General features: G+C 34.6%; 1 protein-coding gene across 4 annotated transcripts in view; it reads right to left on the reverse strand.

Annotated features, from left to right (window-relative positions):
* The window catches only part of MTA3 (metastasis associated 1 family member 3), a 138,071-nt gene that overhangs the window by 88,386 nt on the left and 28,686 nt on the right, over nucleotides 1-20,999 (reverse strand). For all 4 annotated transcript variants that reach the window (XR_005626381.1, XM_039697924.1, XM_039697925.1 and 1 more), the window contains exons 5-6: nucleotides 13,716-13,779; nucleotides 12,572-12,689 (exon numbers count right to left, since the gene is read on the reverse strand). Coding sequence is in view for 3 of the 4 variants with exons in the window: in XM_039697924.1 (XP_039553858.1) it covers nucleotides 12,572-12,689; nucleotides 13,716-13,779 (182 nt within the window). In the remaining variant the exon portion in view is untranslated. The remainder of the gene's footprint in view (nucleotides 1-12,571; nucleotides 12,690-13,715; nucleotides 13,780-20,999) is intronic.

Below are 20,999 nucleotides of genomic sequence, written 5' to 3' on the forward strand. Positions count from 1 at the left end.
TCAAAAAATATAATGAAGTTATGTGCAAATAACTTGAGAAAGCTTAGATGAAAAGTGTAGGCAAAAGAAAAATTATTTGTTTACCTTTCAGTTTCAAAACAATCTCTCCTCTGCCTTAGCTTGCCTACAGAGGTATATTCAGATTTCAATTACTCAGGTAAGGAGTTATGTTTATGCAAATCTCATGGTAATAATTTATGAATGCAAGACATGTATAACGACTAGAAATGAAAACCAGGCTATGTATAGAGATTATAAATTAAATACATCATGTGATAAAAGCCTGTTACTTGTCTACAAGCATTTAAACTGCTATTGGGCATTTTTAAAGTAAATAAAACATGCATAGTTCAGTCGCCACTTATCCTCTAGAGCTTGAATGTATAAAAACATTTAATCATTCTGCACTTGAAAAATCCCTTTCGAAACAGAATTGCCTCTATGACCTTAAAGTTCTCTCAGTGTTCAGCTTTAAAGTACTTATAATTTAATCACTGATGATCAAAAGACAAGCACTCACAAAATGCTCAGAGCTTTAATTCATCATGTTCTAAATTCCTAGAAATTAACAGAAAGAATTGCACTTGAGCTCAGAATAAACTGAACTGCAACCACACATTAATGACCAACTTCTATATAATGCAGCATCAAGGATGGCTGGTTTATGGAAGTGCTCACTGCTGGAAGGAAGGAACAAATGAGGCTACCTCCTTCTCAAAAACCTGCAGAACTTTTTTCAGTTTTGCTGAAATTCCTGAAATAGAAACACATGAGGCAATAGAGTTTTCAGGAAATCATGGTGAAAATGATTGAGTGTAAAAAGAACAGTAAAATACTACGTATGAATAGTAATAGTATTTAAAATACTTGCTTTTGAAAAAGGGATACTATAATGCAGAGACTTTTATTCTCAAAATAAATTTTAAAAAATTTTAAAACACACAAAAAAAAATCCCCAAACAAGCCAAACAAACAAAAAATTCCATCAAACAAACAAATAAACCAACCCCACACCAAAACCCTGAATAAATTAAAATTACACCAGTGGTTCTGCAGTTTTGGGTTGTCCTGAGGTTTTTTTGTTTGGTTTTTTGGTTTTTGTTTCCTTAAAAACCCTTAATGTTAAAAATATGCAAATTCCCTGGTACTTAAGCATTCTAAAGAGAAAAAAACCAACTTTTAATGTGAGTAAATGTAAAAAAAACAATTTAGACAAGAACTTTTTGTTTAGGATGAAATGTATTTTGACTTATTAAAGTGTAAAAATTCATATTTCATCTGCATCTGCTGTTTGTTTTTTCATCTTCTACAGAATAAATTTAGAAGAAAAATCAGACTTGCAGTAAAACAGCAAAGAAACAAACATCTGAACTTACAGTGAGTCCTTTTAGGTGAAGTTACTGAGGTAGAAAATACCAGCAAAGTCAATTAAACACTAAGATGTTGCTAGCTGAAAAGTGATTGGAGTGCTCACGGGGATAATAAGCACATACACAGCGCACAATAAATAACTGTACCCTTTATAAGGCTGATACCTGACAGAACTCATTTAGTATTTGAACAATCACAGCCAAGGCCCTACAGCTATTATTAGCAACAAAACCTTTCTGATAGCAATCACACACAACCTGCCACAGCAACACACAGCACAGACCATTCATGCTGCACTGCAACCAGAGGGCCCCTTTCACCATTTCCTTCAAGCTGCAGAGAAATAGGAGGTTCATAACAAACAGAACACTAGTAACAGAATCCTGTGTCTCTTCAAGGAGCTAAAGACAGCAAGGTATCATGGCTCCTTTTTTACAAAGACCCAAAATTCAACTGACCTCAAGCATAAATCAAAGTTGAGAAAGACAGACCTGCTCTTACAATTTGGAGCAGCCAATGAACAAGAAACCAAACAATACCAGAAAAATCCCACTCCAACTATCCCAAGCAGGACAACCCACACAACTCACCTCACCTTTTGAGCGGCTTCTGTAAAGTCTAATTGATATACAGCACAATTTCCAACTCTTCTATCTTATTCTCAACTGTTAACAAAGAAGTTGTGAATGGTCTGAGAACTGAAGCTCAGAAATTTCCATGACCACATTTGATCTGTGTGATCAAAATTATACATGTACTTAATACCTCAACAAATTGGAACAGAATTTGTTGAGGTATTGATGTTAAATTACATCACTGAAAACACTTCATAAAACACTATGACTTAGAATGCAAAGCTTCAAATACCTAATTGAGCTTCCGTAGTATGCATGGCCACAGCCCTAAACTACAGATTTTCCTTGCAAATGCATGATTAGGCTGAAGCAAAGTCTTTTCTGAAAACATTAATCAAGAGGCCATTTACACATGTTGTGTTTAATTTCTAACAGAACTGATAAGATTCCATCAATATGCTTTTAATTGTTCAGCACAAAAATTAATAATTCAGTAATAAAAGTGCGATTGACAAAAGCGATGTAAAGGATATTATAATCCTATTAAAATTTGACATGAACAATACTGTAAAGTATATTTTACTGTTTGTGATAATCAAGCATTTGACAGTTAATTATGCAAAATTTACTGTACGAGCTTAATAACAAAAAAAAATCTTCAGATCTGACAAGAGACTACCAAGTTTAAACTGGCTAACCCTCAAGCTCCTACTTTTAGAAGGTATTACAGAAATAAATAAACTATGTTAACTCAAAGGTGCAACCAACAGAAAGCCCATTTGACAACAAAATATATTTGAGCATATATAACAAGGAATTTTATTATTTGTTGAGATTCATCTCATCTAAATACCTGATTTATTCTAAATATCTATTTTCAGCTGAGATGAATGAAGTCTCAGCAACATTTTTTTTTCTATTCAGTCCATAAAGGTGAGTCTTACTTACACCTGTTATGTTTGGTGTTCGATTGGGACTTCCACAAATAGGAACTCCTAAATCTGCTTGTTATAACTTTTGTTCTATGCATTCCTTCTGAAAAATGCCTTGAAATAGAAAGCCATCATCTTATAGTTGAACCAAGATTCTAACCAATATTTTGAAGTTATCATTTATTTTGCTACTGATTTACCAGATTTTAAGTCAAACATAAAAATTCAATGCATTTCACATTGAACTTGGTGAAATCAATTTCTACCAGGTTTCTAGGCATCTAGAAGCAAACCTGAGTTAGGCATAACCACCTAAAGGTATTTTTTAATTTCAGACTCTGAGCTTTGCTTTGTGCTCTATGGATCCCATAAAATCATCTTGAATTGACAAGAAACCTGCTTCTGAACCCTGACTGTGAACTCCCAATTTGCTGTATGTACAACCAAGTGAGTAGACACACTAATTCCTCAACCCCACCCAAAAATAACTTTATGGTTGATAGCTTTTTCCACAAAAACCTTTCCCTCACATACTGCTGATGGAAGAGCCTAAAGGTGCTGCTGTTGTCACCTTCTGTGGGTGCACAAGAAAAGCAACTCTTCCTTTGATCACACCTAAGCAACTGGGTTTACTCCAATTTCACTTCTTTATTCTTGTAATGGCACTTTGTTTCACTCACAAAGGAAACACTAACATGGCCTCAAAATTATGAGCCCTCATGATTTTTTAAAGGTAGTTAAATACAAAAGGTTAGCCAGATAATATTTGTGAAACACTGAACTCAGGAAAAAAGGCAACATTTTCTGAATTTTAAGAACTACTTACTGTATTAATGTCTCCAGTTAATATTCAGGAACTGTCAAAAAAGTGATCACTTAGCACAAATTACAACCATATTTTCTGGAAATCAATAGGACACGAAGACACAATATTTGTTTATCCTGTCAGATATTTCTCACAAACACACATTAATCTGTCGTTAGAGTATCTGGCTGTCCACTTTTTAACTGAAATATTTGAATACAGAACCTTCTAAAAATATTTCATATCAAAGTTTTTTTAAAAAAGGACTGATTATTATCTTCTCACAACAGCATTAAATCACTGCAACCACATCAATACTAACAGAAATAAGCCAGCACAGATCTTTGACAAGAGAATCAGATGCACCACTCAAATGACTGCTGCAGGTGTCTGGCTCCATTAGTGACTTTCAAATTCAAGTTCATATAATAAATGGGAGAATTATGTACCACAAAGTAAAAGGACAGATCCCTCCTCATGGAATTACAGCTGAGTTTCACTATTCTAAGGTATATTTTCATCAATTGAATTTAAAAAAAAAAAAAGTTTTAGTTATATGGGAAGCAGAAAACACAATACACCAAGTCTAAGCAATCCTGAATTTTCATAATATTAAAAATCCAAACAGATTGTAAATGAGTTTCTCATCTGCCTCTTTACTTGTAATCATGTTTAAACTTAAAATCCTGAAATTCCAATATTCCCAAACATCAAAAGGCTTGAACTCTGGGTTTAATAGTTTCCATTTGGTATGTCTGGTGTACTAAAAACAACATACTCTTGTAATGGAGTTGCCGTAAAAAGCACAAAAACAGTGAAAACTTTAGAAACCACCCTAAAAGGAATTAATCTATTCTCTTTTGAAACAGAAGCATTTTAGAAACGTTTAAGTTTCTCTGCATGTCAACCAAAATTTGCAGCTTAAATTTGTCCAACTGCTCCCCTTCTTCCGAAACTTTTAAGTTTTTCTGCATGTCAACCAAAATTTGCAGCTTAAATTTGTCCAACTGCTCCCCTTCTTCCTATTAAGTACTCAGTTAATTGAACTGCATTAATTCTAAAATGCCTTGGCTTCAAAGATGAAATCAGCTGCACAGCATGTGCTATTTCTAGCCACTCAGGGGGTATTTTCAGGTGTGCAAGAGGGACTCCAGCATTTAGTTTACAATTTTATTTACTAGAAGAAAAAAAAATGCTTTGAACAGAACATCTTTCCTATAGGGTACTTCCTCCTCCATTTCAGAGACTGTAATTCCTTTTCTGTATGTCTTAGCAGGGGGTACTCCTCTTCCTTGCCCACTCCACACTCTTGGTATTGCTTTAAATGGCCAGAGAGAACCCAATTGTGTCAGAACCCCCCTCCATAAAGAATCCCCTAAGGTCTCCATTCAAACCCAGATGCAAGAGATAAGCAGCACCGGGCTGGGAGCAGGACTGCAGCTGGGAGGGGACCATTAGCATGTGAGTCTAAGATCCCCCCTCCAGGCTATTAAAACAGGAACTTGCAAACAGCCCGGCACGGGGCACTGTGTTAGGACCAGCAGCCAGTTCCCCCGAGAAACCTTGAAACCGCATCATTCCACACCATACTTGTCAATGCCTTGCCGCTTGTCTCCTGCCACATACCTCTGCACGGAAACTGGAAACTCATTTCCCAAATCAAGGCTAACCCTTCCTGCATCCATCATCCCATGTTCCTCTCTGACGTGGCTCATTCTGCCCAGGGAAGCCTGGCTCCACCTTACCTGGCTTGCACTCCTCAGAGCACGAAGGAGCTGCTGCGCCCAGGCAACTAACGTAGCAAATATTCCCAGCACACACTTCCCTGTAGGGACTCCAGCTGCTGAGAATTCCAAATTTTCTGCACTAACAGATACTGACCGCCAAGAAAACACTACATTTAACCTGAAGCCGTAGAGAAAGATTACAAAATTGAATGACAAAACTGAAATTATGTGTGTAGTTTGAATAGAAGTGTGTAATATCATATAGTAAAAAAACTTAGAGTTTAAAGTTATAAGATATAGTAAAACAAGATAGAAGTTTTAAAACAGAAGCTAATCTTTACCTTCTTCATCATCCTCTTCTTCATGATTTTAAGTAGTATTGTATAATTAAATAAAATCCACATTACAAGTCACAAATAGTTAAGTTAAAAATAAAAATAATTTAATAATTTCTTAATTAAACAATTTATCCTTAAAAAACCTTATAAAAATATAAATACAACTCGATTTTATAATTTATTAATAAAATAGTACAAAATTCACAACTTCTAAGACTATAATATAAATAAAAACCAATAAACATCTAAGTCCAAACAAAAAATATCATCTCACACATTTAATCCCAACCTCAACAAAAAAAAAAAACAAAAAAACAAAAAAAAAAAAATTCCACATCTAGTGGTGGATTAACATACAACAAGTACAAAAAAAAATATAACCAAACTCAAATTAAAAAATCGTAGTTGAATAATCTGTTTAGTTAACTCAACCTCGCACCATTATTTAAAAGAAACTTTTAAAAACAAACACTTCCCCTGCTGAGATAACCGTGCATGCAGCTGCTGGGGATGCTGCCCAGGGAACACAAGAGCCACTGCTGGCCAACATCCCCTCACTGCCTGCCAGCACGGCAGGGCTTTCCCACAGAGCTGCTCCTCTCAGCCCCTTCATCCCCCCATAAAATTCCTATGCTTATGAAAGATGTGAGTGAGGGTACTTTCATACACTGTAATTTTCACTTCAGCTTGAAAAATAATAGGGACATCTCACATCATAGAGGGAGAAAACTGTCCTTGTCATGGAGGCACATTACTAGACTTGGGGTTAATTCTTTTTTTGTCACTTTTCTTTTATCCTCTTATATGCTACGGCATTGTCCAAATTTCAGAGAGTATTAAAATGACTAAAGTCTTCTCAGACCATCAATAGAGTCAAAAGGTCTTTAAACTACCCAAGAGTCCAAGACATTGACAATGTGATCTATTTAAAAAGGAAGCAAATAAGAGAAATTCAAATTAATTGTTGGAAGAGAAATCAAATTAATTTTCTGCATTTATGATGAGTGGACAGAAGTGGAGAGGTTCACATGCATCATGAGAGATCTAAAAGATACACCTTAAAATGATGGATCTATAGGAGAGGTTAGAGAACAATTATACACTATGAACAATAACAAGATACTTGAGTTTGGATAAGAATCCTCTCCAGATTTCTACTGGATCTCAGGAATACAACAGCTACTAATCGAGATACATGAGCTCAAACTAAATTCTGTTATACCTAGGGTGTGAAGGAGGGAATGTGGCTAAATAAAAAATGTGGGCAACTAAGCACAGCCAAGGCTCACAGCTATGCTAGCCAAAATAATCAAAATTGCAACCAAGACACAGTGGTCCACAGGCTTTTTAGAAAGAAATCCTGAAATACTGAAAAAAGATCATAGAAGTTCATTAGGAAGCTCAAGGTGACACTTTACTGAATTTCTAATAGGCTTTAAACAAATTTTTAGAAAACTAACAAACCTCAAGTGACAAGATTTCATGCAGGGATAAACAGCTGATAGCCTGATTCAGCATGGTCCTTCCTCACTGCTGGGCTGTTTTTTTGAAAATCCTGGTTTCAACACCTGAACATCTCACATTGCCTACCACCACACTGTTCTACCACAACCTGGCATACAAACTCAAATGCAACATTAGAAAATTTATTTTGATAAATTACTTTTCAAAAAATCATAGGAAACTGTTATTCCAGATTGTAATAATTTTCTCAAAAATACAATTATTTGGTTGTGATATTTTTTGCCAGAGAATTACTGTTGACAGTTTCACTACTGTGAAACGATTTACATATCATGCCCAGAATACAGTCATGATACATTTTTTTCTTAGATTTGTTTAGAAAATATACTTTGCTTCAGAAGTTTTAATAGACATTTGACAGACAGAAGACCTTTTTTTGACTTGGTTGCAGCCTTTCCACTTGATTCACAACACCATGAATGAAAGAAAGTAAGCATTACTTAAGAAATTACCGATTTGGCCAATGAGGTTACTGTAAACAATTGGCTTCCCTATTTGCAACATGACTTCAATTGTGTTTGTTTAGCTAAGCTGTCATGCATTTTATTTTGTGTAAACGCATTTAAATTGTGTGACAGCTGCAGTTAGGCCTATGATGGCATGCATGAGGCAGAAAGAGCAGCACAGGCATGTGACAAGAAAAATAATGCATTAGAAGAACTCCTACAAAGCAAAAAGATTTCCCATTTCTCCCATTCTTAAGCATTATCCTACTTCATAAACTATATCCCTAATGCCATGTTAGCACTTTTTCTCGCTCATTCTCTGCTTTTTTAGCCAACCATGTAAAACAAACTGTCACTGCATCAGTTATTCCACTGCATGAGACACCAGTTGAAATGCCAGAATTTTAAAAACATTTGGATTTTAAAGCTGTGAGACAAGTAAGAATCAATGTTATATAAAAGTCTACCAAGAATCTAAACTAGTTTGCCTGGGTGCAATCTCCCTGTACACAAAACACAACTAAATAAAATCTGCTAGTTTAAGGTGACAACAATTTGATCATATTCAGAACAATTTATAAAAGTATGCCTTGTAACCAAGTAACAGTAATAATAATGACTTGCCTAGACCAACACTGTATAGGGTTTTGTTCTTGCTTGTTTAGGGCTTTTAGCTTTGCTTATTGAAGTTACTAGTCAAAGATTTTACAAGGTGTTGATCAAATACTGTAGGTGAGTGCACCACACAGCATCTTCTGGCCATCACATGCAGAGAATGAGACACCTTGCTCCTGTACTGAGGAGTAGGGATGCTCCACAGAAACAAGATACTCCTTGCCCAATTTCATGCTCTTGATTCTCAGAGATAAACCTTTTTATTCTTGCTCTGCACAGAGGAGAAGAATGTTACCCCACACTGGAAACAGATGTGGAAACAAGCTGCTCCATCCACAGAATAAGGCACTGGAGAATGTGTTGTTAAAACAAAGAAAGAACATTCTTCAGCATCCTGCTAGCCAGAATTTCAGTCAATGCTGTGGAACAGTCTCCTCTCTACCAGCATATTTAAAGCAACTAAAAAGACTCTAAAATCTTCAAACTAGAGTATAGACAGACTGTAACACTTGGCACTAGGGGGACAAAAGACTTCACACAACCACAAAATCATTCACATCTGACAACTTTTACTCCTAAGCTTAATTCCCAAGAACGGTGACAACAAAAGCCGGAAGAGACTGAGGAAAGAAATCTGCTCTGGTCTTTCTCCAAAGTTACAGTCTTCACTAAATGTGTGATCTAAGTGATTTAGCTACACCATTACAAACAGAAGTGTCATGGATTTACAAGGCTTATGCATTTTCAACCAAATTTTAACTTTGTTTATATTTGTTTACTGCAATTGTGTAAAGGATTTATGATTCAACATATCCTAACGTGGAAAAACAAAACAGTTGCATCTGGAAGACTTCATCATGCATCTTGATTTTAATAAACCTTTTTGTCTTTTGAAAGTAGATGTTCTTTTAATTTCAAAAATTAAAATAATTTTTTTCAAAATTTTTTATATTGAAAAATTAAAAAGCAATATAAATTTATCCAAAACACTCCTGAGGCAGGGAGAAGTAGGTATGCTGTATTATCCAAAGTTTGACCTAGTCACCTGGGTTTGCAGATGATTAGGTCAAATTTTACTGAAGGATGCAAAAATGGCAACATCAATGCAAGGAAAAAAAAAAATCTATTCCTAGAAAAGCCACGCAGGCTCGTCCAATAAACACCAAAAAAAACCAAAACAAAACCACCATAGTCTATTCAGATATGCAGGTTCGTCCAATAAACACCAAAAAAACCAAAACAAAACCACCATAGTCTATTCAGATAAAACATAAGTTATCACAGTATGGAGAAAGTGCAAGCAATTTGAATCTTAAATCTACTAGAATTTATCACTGTATTTACAACAAATTAATTTAATATTTGTAGAGCTTCTTTTTTTTCAGCCATGTTGTGAGTGGCCTTCTGAAAGCTAATCTAAACTATCTTTAGTAATTTGAATTGGATTTATACGCCAGTAACTTTGAAAATAAAACAACTGATGGTGTGTAAATCTTTGATTTGTTTATATTTTTTGTTTGTTTGTTTTGGGGATTTTCTGTAAATATAAAATATGCCCACCAACTTTCTACAAAAAGGTATTCTTCCTTTAGATTACAGAACAAGTTTTATGTGTGAACAAATTCAGGAATTCTTTTTATTTGATATAATCTAATAATACTATTATTAGATTATATAAAATCTGATTTTTCTGAACTGACAAGATGTTGCCTAAATTCTCTCTTTTAACTTCAGGGGATGGCTCTACACTTTTAAAGAATTACCCATTAGAGAATAACAATTTGGAGATACAGATCACTAGCCACTTTTATCATTACAGGCTGAAAAATAAAGACAAAAAATCTTTACAGAATCCCATACTTTCCAAATATAACTTTTTTAACCTATTAATTTTAAACATTGTTTAGATTTGTTTGTATGAAAAAAAAGGCTTGACAGTGAATGGATTAACTTCCAGGCTGTCAGCTTACATAAAGACACAGCAACAGCTTTTGTTTTTCCTTGGAGGGTAGAGGGCTATGGGAAACATTTAGAAAAAAATCAGTCCAAAATACCGTAATTTAGATATTTTTATCCTCCCAAAACCAAACTCTTTTTTCCACCAGCCACCTGAAATATATGCAGATTAATCCAACTGAACTGCTCAAGTGCTCCACGTACCAACAGATCCTTGGTTTGTGGGCAGCTTTGTGCTTCTCACCCTGATGGATTATCATTTCCTACTAAAAGCAGCAAGAGGACTGCACCACTTACTGCATTTTGGAGCTTAGTGGGGTATGAGGAAAAGAAGACAGTAACAGACAGTGAAATCCTATCTTCATGATGTACAAGACAGCTTAACCACTCATTTTAACTAAACCAAGGACTTAAAACATTAAGCTCCATAAGAACTTGGTAACTTTCGTTTAAATGAATATTAAAATTATTCATTTAAATTAATAATTTTAACTTTAGAAAAAATCAAATAAGTAAAATTTGAACAGGAAAAAAATCCTTTATATGTAATATTCACTACCTCATAATTAACGTCTGTCTTTCGAAATTTAAGAAGAGTTCAGTAGAAAAATACTTCCTGCCTGGCAGACAGCCCTAGCTTATCCTAAAAACTCTACAGTTCAAGCAGGTACTTGGGAATCAGATCAGGACTTCCCAGTAGCCTCTCACACACATTGAGACAGCCATTTGCACATGAGCCCTCTGGCAAGCTTTTCTCCTGAGCGTATGAACATCTACACGACTATTTTTTCCCTATGGCAGGTACATTCTCAGCAAGAATAGCAGTGGATCATAATCTATTCATAAACCTGTTCTGAAACAGGTCCGTACATTTTGTAAACAAACCTGAAGTGACTTCCTATAGACTATTTCTGGTTATTAAACAAAAAGTCAGAATAATAATGCAGGTGATTATTAAATAGCATTCATTGTAAAATAATCTGCCACTTGCCAGAAATCAAACTGTTCTTGTTTCATACCTTTATTAAATAAGGTCTGTAGAAGTTAGAAATAATAGGGGGTTTTGTTCAAGTATAGCAGAAAAAAAAGTAGAACATGATGAATAGAAAATACAACATTTAAGGTTACAAATTCATATATTTGGGCATTCAGAACTCCTTGGACTTACCGCAAGTGACGTTCTTCTCACATAATCCCTTCTTTTTAAAGAATAAATACCATTACTCTTGAAAACAGTGTCTACATCTAGATATCAGTATCTAAACAGTATCTAAATCTAGATTTTTAAAAAATTTAATTAACAAATACAGTTGTAAACATAACAAGACATGAGTAAGTACTCATGCTTCTTAAATATGATGAAAATATTAAATAATTATTTTACTTGCAATTTTATTTAAAATAATAGTTCTATGTAGCAAAAGAGGCATAGGTAGTTAAGTAAGGTTATAAATAAATAAAATAAAATTTTAAAAACATCACTGATTTTAAAGCTATGCCAAGGCTAGAAAGAGTTGTTTCAACCCTGCTACAAAACAAACAAGATGCTTTAAAGAAAGACAATATTTTGAAATAAGAAGACACAAAGACCTGAATTCTCTTTAATGCATTGTTAGCTTTAAACGGGAAAGAAGAAATATCTTTTCCACTTGTTTTACTACAGTGTCAATAATTGACAAAAGGGTTGGTCCTTAACATCTTTTCTCAATGCAGCCTATATTAAATAACTAACCAGAGCATATAATTAAACAATCAAATATCAAATTCCTATGCACAGACTGGAAATGGATGCATTTTCAACAGCTATTCAAGTATCCTTTCTTTTTCCATAATATCTACTGGTGTTCATAAATTTTCTCAGACCTACTATCTTATTTTTTCTGCCTCTATGTATTAGCTTAGTTCAGAAAGTCAGCATGAGCTGACACAATACAACAACTTTTATTTTTTTACTAAAAGAAATATCTTTTCCACTTGTTTTACTACAGTGTCAATAATTGACAAAACATCTTTTCTCAATGCAGCCTATATTAAATAACTAACCAGAGCATATAATTAAACAAAAAAATATCAAATTCCTATGCACGGGAAATGGATGCATTTTCAACAGCTATTCAAGTATCCTTTCTTTTTCCGTAATATCTACTGGTGTTCATAAATTTTCTCAGACCTACTATCTTATTTTTTCTGCCTCTATGTATTAGCTTAGTTCAGAAAGTCAGCATGAGCTGACACAATACAACAACTTTTATTTTTTTACTAATCAGAGATCAAGTATTTACCTTCCACAAGCATGTCTGGCACATCTGCTTGATATCTAGGCCCCACTCTGATTTCTCCCTTGTCTGCTAAAAGTGTTTTCAATGATGGATCATACACCAGTGAATAAAAAAAGGTATCCTAAAAAAAAGAGACATATTTGCAACAGCGTAATAATTTTTCAAATTAGGTTTCTAAATTTGTAACACCTTCCATTTGGAAATTTGCGTACTTTACAGAACACAGATCTGGTACATAAATCTTTATTTTACATAATACAGATGTTTCATGAGTGCTTTTAAAAGGCTAATTAAGACTTCTCTCATTGTTAGGACTTACTTCAGAACAAAGCAATAATGAAAAGATCCATACACAAATATATCAATGGATTTGAGGAGAAATAATGTTAAATACTTATGAGTGCAAACGTGTTAAATTCGGTAAGTATTTCAACTATACTGACATCCCATTATAAATTAATCTCAAAAAAAAAAAAATAAAACACTGTCTGTGTAAACCCTTCTCAGGCGCTAAAACAGTATTGGCAAATGTGGTATAGTCACATAAGAATAGGCCAAGTCCTGCTTTCAAAAATATTTTTACTGATTATCAGTGGTTTGGTGTAGAAATCTAAAAATAAAGATATGCTAATTTCAGTTAGAAAACACTGCCTTCCAGATGTTATATTAAGACACTCCCAAGAAAAAATATGTTTATTTTAAAGGTATTTTGCAATCTTTCAAATTCTTGGGGAATTTTTGTCCTCTCTGGTAAAGCTAAGCATCTTCCAGAGGAAGATGAATAGATACTTTCCACATGATAAAAGAAAAAAAAAAAAGGAAAAATAAGGAGGAAAAAAAAGCACCATGTGAATTCCTTCTTCAGTGTCTGCTACAAGAAAACATCTTTATATTTTCATCTGTAAGATGTCATATTAATTACTTCAAATTAATTATTTTCTAAATACAGATTCATAATAAACCTATCATTTAAGTGTGTCAATTAAATTTTTATCCAATAATATTGTTTAAATCAGTGTTGTGAACATAATTTTTCTAACCTATCATCCAAGATATGATTTTCAAAGTATTGTTTGCCCATTTGTTAAAAATACAGAAAGAAAAAGAAACTTATCCTAATATTTACTTGAAGAGAAATCATAATTACCTCTTTCTCCAGGTATGACAGCACAGATTCTGTCTCATTCAGAAGTGCAACGCTGCATTTTCCCCTAAACAAACATGAGCGAGAATAGTTACTTTGTAAAAAGTTGAAATTTCAGAGAGTTACTTACAAGAGAACAATATAGATATATTTTAAACTTCCACACTAAAAATATGAAAATATATAAAAATAAACATGTACTTTAATAATACCAAAATTAACATAAAAGCAACAAAACAAATAGCTGTACTGATCTGACCATTCAAATACATTGGAATTCCATCATACTAAGAAATAATTTCAGTAATGGAAGGGCAAAAGAAAAGAAGAGGTCCAACGGCAAACAATAAACACACACACAAGTAACAAAAAGGCCTGGATTATAGAAACATCACCTCCAAGGGATTTATCTCCAGTAAATTCAGTGTATAATTTGAAAGCAAATAACCCAAACTGGAAAGAATATAAGGCTTTACTTTTAAGGCTGCATAAACAAAGCACTTTTCTCTTCTGAATTGAAGCATTTTTAATAATGAATCATGGAATTCTATTAGTTTATTCTATGCCCACATTAAAATGTTAATGACCACATTTCTGTGCAGGCTCTTGTTGCCCAGTAGTGGTACAGACCTGCCCATATCTAACTTAAGTAGTCAATTGGGACTTTGACCCCACCACCCTCCTTCCCTTCTCATCCCATCTTCCCCAGCATTGCCTTGCCTCACATTTCTCTGTCTCCAGCTTCTCTGCAAATAACCTGCAGAATTATTTTTAACAAACAGTATTTTAAAGAAACACTCATGGATGTGGATGAAAAATGTTAAGTGTGCTGAATCACCTTGCTAGCTACTCGCATTTTTATGTTGTAATTTACAACTGAACTACCATTTTATATATACAAGTATGTGTGTGTGTATATATATATACACACATACATATATAGATGAGATATATTTGTTACCTCTTACTTACAGTACTTTGTATTTCACGCACCAAAGTTGGACTCAGTTTAGTTGGTATTTGCCAGGAGGTGCCTGTGGCCTTATACATCCAGCTACAGGAAACATACCCAGAACGCCCATCTACCCTCATGGAACAGACCAGAGCACATACAGAGAAAGAGTACTTGTTTGCAGAGACCTTTTTGATCTTAAGATAACACCAAAATGGGTATTGTAAAAACCAGCCATTCTGTCAGGGAGTGCTGACTCTAAGCTCAGCCAGAGGCATTAGAAGCCAATTGCTAATGGCTGATCATTAAGTGAACATACCCAGCTAATGTCTTATTCATTGCCACCGCACATCCTGGGAAAGCGAGGTAAGCCACACATTACTGTCCTGAATTTCTCTTCATTGTCATACCTGTCAGGAGAACCACACCACCCAAGAAAAATGGGAAGAAGGGGAAGAAAAGTCTGACCACAACACACAACAGCAGAGAAAAATCCTCCAGCAGCAGAGAAGTAGAAAACCTCCTAGATACCTCCTTATATCTTTCTTTGAAGGTTTTCTTTAAGCTTTTGGCCTTGAAAATTCCAAGCATTCACTTCTAAAAATTAATTGTGTAGCATGAAGTCAGTTTCCCAACTTTATTTTAATATTTTATTGGGGTTTTTTTTAGTGTAAAAGGCTAACCAGGAGTTCACCTCTCCAGCCTGGTTCTATTCCATACAGCTCGAGTGTGCCCTCCCTCTCCACTACAACCTGCCCTTATTTAACTTCAATTACCACAGAGGCATTCATTGCTCCACTACCATCGTGACTGCAAAAGTATTTTATTGACCAACATCATCTTTTATAGCTGGTCCGCTAAAAAATTCATTTTATTTCATTAAGATACAAGATTAGTCCCTGCAGCATGTCTTCTAAGTGAGTGAGTTTCTATTTGATGCTAGATTTCTTTGTACAGCACTTTAACCATCTAATGGCTGGAGTCACACAGAGATAACATTTTGTATGCATATATGACCTCTTGCATGGACTTGTGTCTCAATATAGATAGTACTAGACCTACAGCAGACACTAAAATAAAAAAACAACAACAACAAAACTCACGTTTGAAAACAGGCAAATTACAGAAGTCGTACTATTTTTGATTCTCTGTATTACAGTTACCCATTTCTGTAATCTAGAAACTGCAATACATAAGTGATTTAGAATCTTTACCAAATTCATAAAAGCCTACTGTCTATATAACTCCTCCTCTCCTTTCCCATCAGAGGAAAAGCTTCTCTATGTAGTTGCAAGTGCTCTGCTGGACTGAACTGAGCCTCTAGTTTGTTGCAGCCTGAACACTGAGCACCCCTCAATAATGGATGCTAAGTTAATAACTTAAGTGAATATCTATTTGCAGTAATATGCCCCTTAATATTCTCCAACCACCACTGCACTTTTCACCCCTTCTTCAATACTAATAATCAAATGCCCTGGAGAAAAAGTTAATGTAATTTAAGCTACGTTACAACACAACTTGGAAGCTAGTTTTTTAAGGGATGTATCTGAGAACCCATAGCTTCAATGGATTTAAAAATAATATTTTCCTCCTTACAGTGTTCTGGAGTTTTATTCCTTAATGTTTTAAAATTATTTAAGATAACTGGGATAGAGCTATATCAAATAAAAAAAATCAATATAACGGCATAAAGTCTGACTCTTCCAAACTAGACAGAGAAAAGAAAGGGGGAGCTAGCTACCTACAAAAACAAATGAAAGAGAGCTTATGCTGCATTTAGCAGATTATAAAATCAGTTACACACCAAAATAAAATTATACTCTCTTCCCGAAATCCTGCTGTCTTTACATCTTGAGTATTATTTAGATTAGTGGCATACAATGTCACAGGTTCATTGTTCTGTTGGAGTCTCCTGCCTGAAATGCACCATTAAACTGAACTTAGGTAAAAATTACAAAAAATTCCCCAGTTTTTTAAAAAATATATAAATAAAGAGGTCTCTACTATTCTTCCACATATAAAACCTTCCTCCTCTTATATAACTGATTTAAGCTGTATTCCTCCAACAAGCAGCATTCTTGACTGAACTGGCGTCATCAAGGTGAATTATTAGTTAACAGCATCAGAAGGTCTCAGTGTTAAGATGATGTCTGATTTTGAACTTTTTCTCAAATTAAAAATCTTCAGAAAATTTGTTTTATACTTCCTACAGAATTAGGCAAAATTTATCCTGTAGGAATGTTGAGGGAAAGTTTAAGCAACCTCAGCAATGCATAAATAACAGTAACCAAAAAAGTAAGCTAGCTTTTATGTCTTCATTACAACTTGATTTTGATGAGATTAAGTTGTGCCTTCAGAATCCTTTCTGCTCTTAGATGTACTTCATATTTAATTTAAACTGGTCACAAATAAAGAGTTGTTCCATAAGCTGACAACAATGCCGACAAAACTTATTACATAATTAAATCAGCCAGCAACAGAAAGTAATTTAGAGGTCTTGCAGTAAAAGAAGACAATAAAACTCACGTACAAATATATGCTCATGGTATTGTCAGCTTCTATCATATAAACCACTTAGGATTCAATTTCTTCTCCTGTCCTAGTAACCAGAGCTACAACTCATAAATTTTTTCTTTAAAGCATTAAGCATGGGAAAGCTCTTTTCACATGCTACACCTTCCTTCACTCTCGTTTGTTAGAAGCTTTTTCTGCTTGTAAATTTCTTTTGTATGTTCCAGGTGACTACACCAGTGAGTTGACAGTTCCTGATCATTTACACCCATCAGCTAAGGGATGCCTGACAAGCTATTTTTACACACCTACAGCCTACTTCCATACCTCAGGGAAGCCCTGCTGTTACAATACAGAAATGAGACTCACAATCTCTCCAAAAACACCCCCAAAACTTTAGTTCTAAAGTACCTTAATCATTTTGTAGGAAAGGATTTCTTCAACAGCCCTACAGAAACCCAGGACCATACAGTCCCAAAACCAAAACTCTAACATCTACAGGCAAAACCTCAAAGCACAGAGACGCTGATGAGGATTATAAGAAAATGGTAAGAAATACTAGTTATCATGGTAGATAGAAGTCTTATTGCAGGGAACATAAGGACTTGTTCCCCCTCCCCCCCACCTTTGTCTTATGGAACTATTTTTCCTGGGATGGATGGGAGGCTGGGATGGGATTGATGGGATGTTTACTGTGGAACAAAGTAAAAGAAAATTTAATTCTAAAAAATAAGTGACAGCCTTGTGAGACACTCATAGGTCAGACTGTCTTGGACAGTCAATATGGAGCTCCTTATGAAAATCAATAATCTATGTGAGATATCAGTTACCATGCTAGTCCTGAAGGACAGATTTCACAAAGCATAAGCTGAGGTAAGACCCAAGAGACCATGAAAACTATAGATAAAAACGTGCAGTGTTTCAGTGATACTCAATAGAGGAATGAAAAACATGTGGGAACTTATTTCAGACAAGTATCTAGATGAGAGAAGGACAAGACTGCCCTTACTAATCTGTTACAATGAAGGCAAAAGATGATGATAATTAGCTCAAGAGTTTAAGTAGCATGAAAAAAGTTGTACCAGGGTTATTACACCAGACAATGTTATCAAAAGATTTCAATAAAGTCTGGTTAAACAACCTAGAGCAAAACATCAAATTGCCTAGAAGACAGAATGAAATGCCTTCTTGTTTTCACTGTCTAGGCAATTGTTCTTTAACAAGCTTTTTCTTAAAGTAATCAAAAATATAGATTAAAATCTTTATGAAAATTTTAAAAAGTTGATGCAAACACTTATATTTTAAAACTATCAAAATTAATCAAAATCAACAGCAACTGCCTCATCTTTTACAGTGCCTGTTCATTTCAGCCCTAACTTTCATATCAGTGGAAATCTCTACAATTCCAGTTCTGCTGTTCTTGCAGGCTATTTCTTCATGTTTTCACCAGATGAGTAAGACAGCCCATGAGATACAAATTTTTTTTTAAATAAGGATTTCTTAAAAGAGGAGGTATGCAAAAAAAAATTATAGAAAGAAATTACACAAACCAAAATACCTGCCTTTTAACTAGTATGAATGATAAGACTGGAAAAGGCACCTTCATGGGTTCAGTACCACACCCACAAAAGCTCCTATTGGAATGTAGATGTGGCCTGGGAGACAAAGATGCAGTGCAAGAACTCTCAGAACTCAGTGCTCTGGGTTCCCACCATGTCAGTGAAATTTTATATGCATTGCTAATTCAGATACAAGCTGAAGAAAGAAAAGCACACGTGCAAGCATGACCCCAGAGACTTGGAAATAGCAATTATCAATTGCACTCCTGAAAACAACAGAATTATGTTAGATAATTTTGTACATATATATGCCAATTGTATCTTGATGATCTGCATCAAGATATGTTAGTGTCTCAGCAGACACTTGGAACACAGAAGCATGAGTCACTAGCTAGACATTCTGAGAATAAAATAACAGGAAAGAATATTAGGAAATATTATGCTTGTGAGAAAAATCTGATTTGATTTTAACATATGCTGTTACTTCAATGACAATCAGAGATTAAACTCAAATGAAGGTACATAATGAAGAGGGATAGAAAGGAACAGGTGCAGAAGTAGAACCCCAGAGCAATCTTTTGCACATCCAGCATAAAGGGAGAAAAGGAGGGGGGAAAATACAGATATTGAGTAAAGAAGGGGAGAGCTACCTGAAATAACAACATTTTTTTTTAACTGTCTTCAATGAGAAAGTGTTTTGAAGATTTCCAATCAAACACCCACTTTGAGCCAAGTCTTGATCCCTTACAAGCAGCCTACACTGCAACGATGATCACCAAAGCAGAGTGGGAACTGCAGAATCCAAAGAGCTTCTCCTAATTATGTGAAATTGATTCCCCAGTCACAGCAAGCCAGTACTAAGAGTACTTGTGTATTTTACTTTGAAGCCAAATTTAAGGGGCACAGAATGATGCTGACAGACACATACCAATGTCTTTATAGCAAATATCAAGTTCTCAAGACTGCAAAGAGATTAACTGGGGAGCAAGCTATTGCACAACACTAAAAACAAACAAAAAAATCAGTGATTTAAACCTGCAATAGATCCCGAACTACAACCTGACTTTTCAAATATTCAATCAATATCTAGAATTGACCCCAAAAAATCTACATTGTATTGATTTATAATTAACTGGCTCAAGTCTGTCTCTGTCCATTTACAGAGCTATCTCAAACATGAAGAAGAAAAACCCAAACAAAAACCAAAAAAATATTTGATAAGTGACTACTACTGGGATCTGTGCCTCTGACAAAATAATACCAATCTTCTAAAGAATACAGGATTGTGTATCTGTGGCCAAAAGATAAATCAATAAATTTGGTATTATCTGATTAACACACACTTGATCAAATAAAATCAAAACCAGAATGCACAGTAAACTAATTTATGGACATCTAAATGAACTAGTAAATGCCTGGCATCTAAACATGTGCACAGATCATATGGATGGATGGCCCAGGATATTGATACTGCACGTGGCTTTTAGTCAAAAACTTCAGAGTTTTAATTTTAATTAGAGCTGGAGTGCTAATTTTGTGCACTCCAAATTGGTAAGATTTACAGACAGTCTCCTGAAGCAATTGTGCCCATCTGACATGGATTTAGAAGTAATTAAAAGGTAAGTATTTTCTCAGTGTGGCTCAGGAAAACTATATATTTTGATATCTCAAAATAAGCATAACTGTGGATGTACTTTCTGTACTGCATTGTTGAAAACTCAAGACATTGATTTTTTTTTTCTCTAGGGATTAAGGGACAGCAGCAGTGATGCACGTGAACTGAACAAAATCACAGGAAGCTGGTTAGGAATGATTTTCCATACATTCTTTAAACCATTTAGGTTGGAGATGTTTAGTTTAAGATCATCACATCCATTACAAGCTGCCCAGCTCAGAAGCAACACACATCACTCCAAACAACTGAAAGTAAAAGTTTTGCACCCTATGAAAGGCTCCTACTTTGTAACTATGTCACTACAGGGAAATATGTACTGATTTTCAGATATTTAAGTGACAGTTTTCCACTGATAAATACATTTTTTTCTTACACTGTTACTAGTACTGGCTATTGACCATATAGAAAAACAGGATTCTGTCCTGAACTGAATTTTCATTTTAATTCAAGTAAGAATAATTTGAATTATATTGGAAAAGGAAAAAAGAAAATAGTCAGACATGCTTCAAAAGTCCCTTTGCTCCAAATAAACTCAGTCCAGAAGGGAAGAATACCTTGCTTAACAATCCAGATGATTAGGTAAGCACATG

Source organism: Passer montanus, unplaced genomic scaffold (genome assembly GCF_014805655.1).
Source record: "Passer montanus isolate IOZ18808 unplaced genomic scaffold, ASM1480565v1 scaffold12, whole genome shotgun sequence".
Classification (NCBI taxonomy): Eukaryota; Metazoa; Chordata; class Aves; order Passeriformes; family Passeridae; genus Passer; species Passer montanus.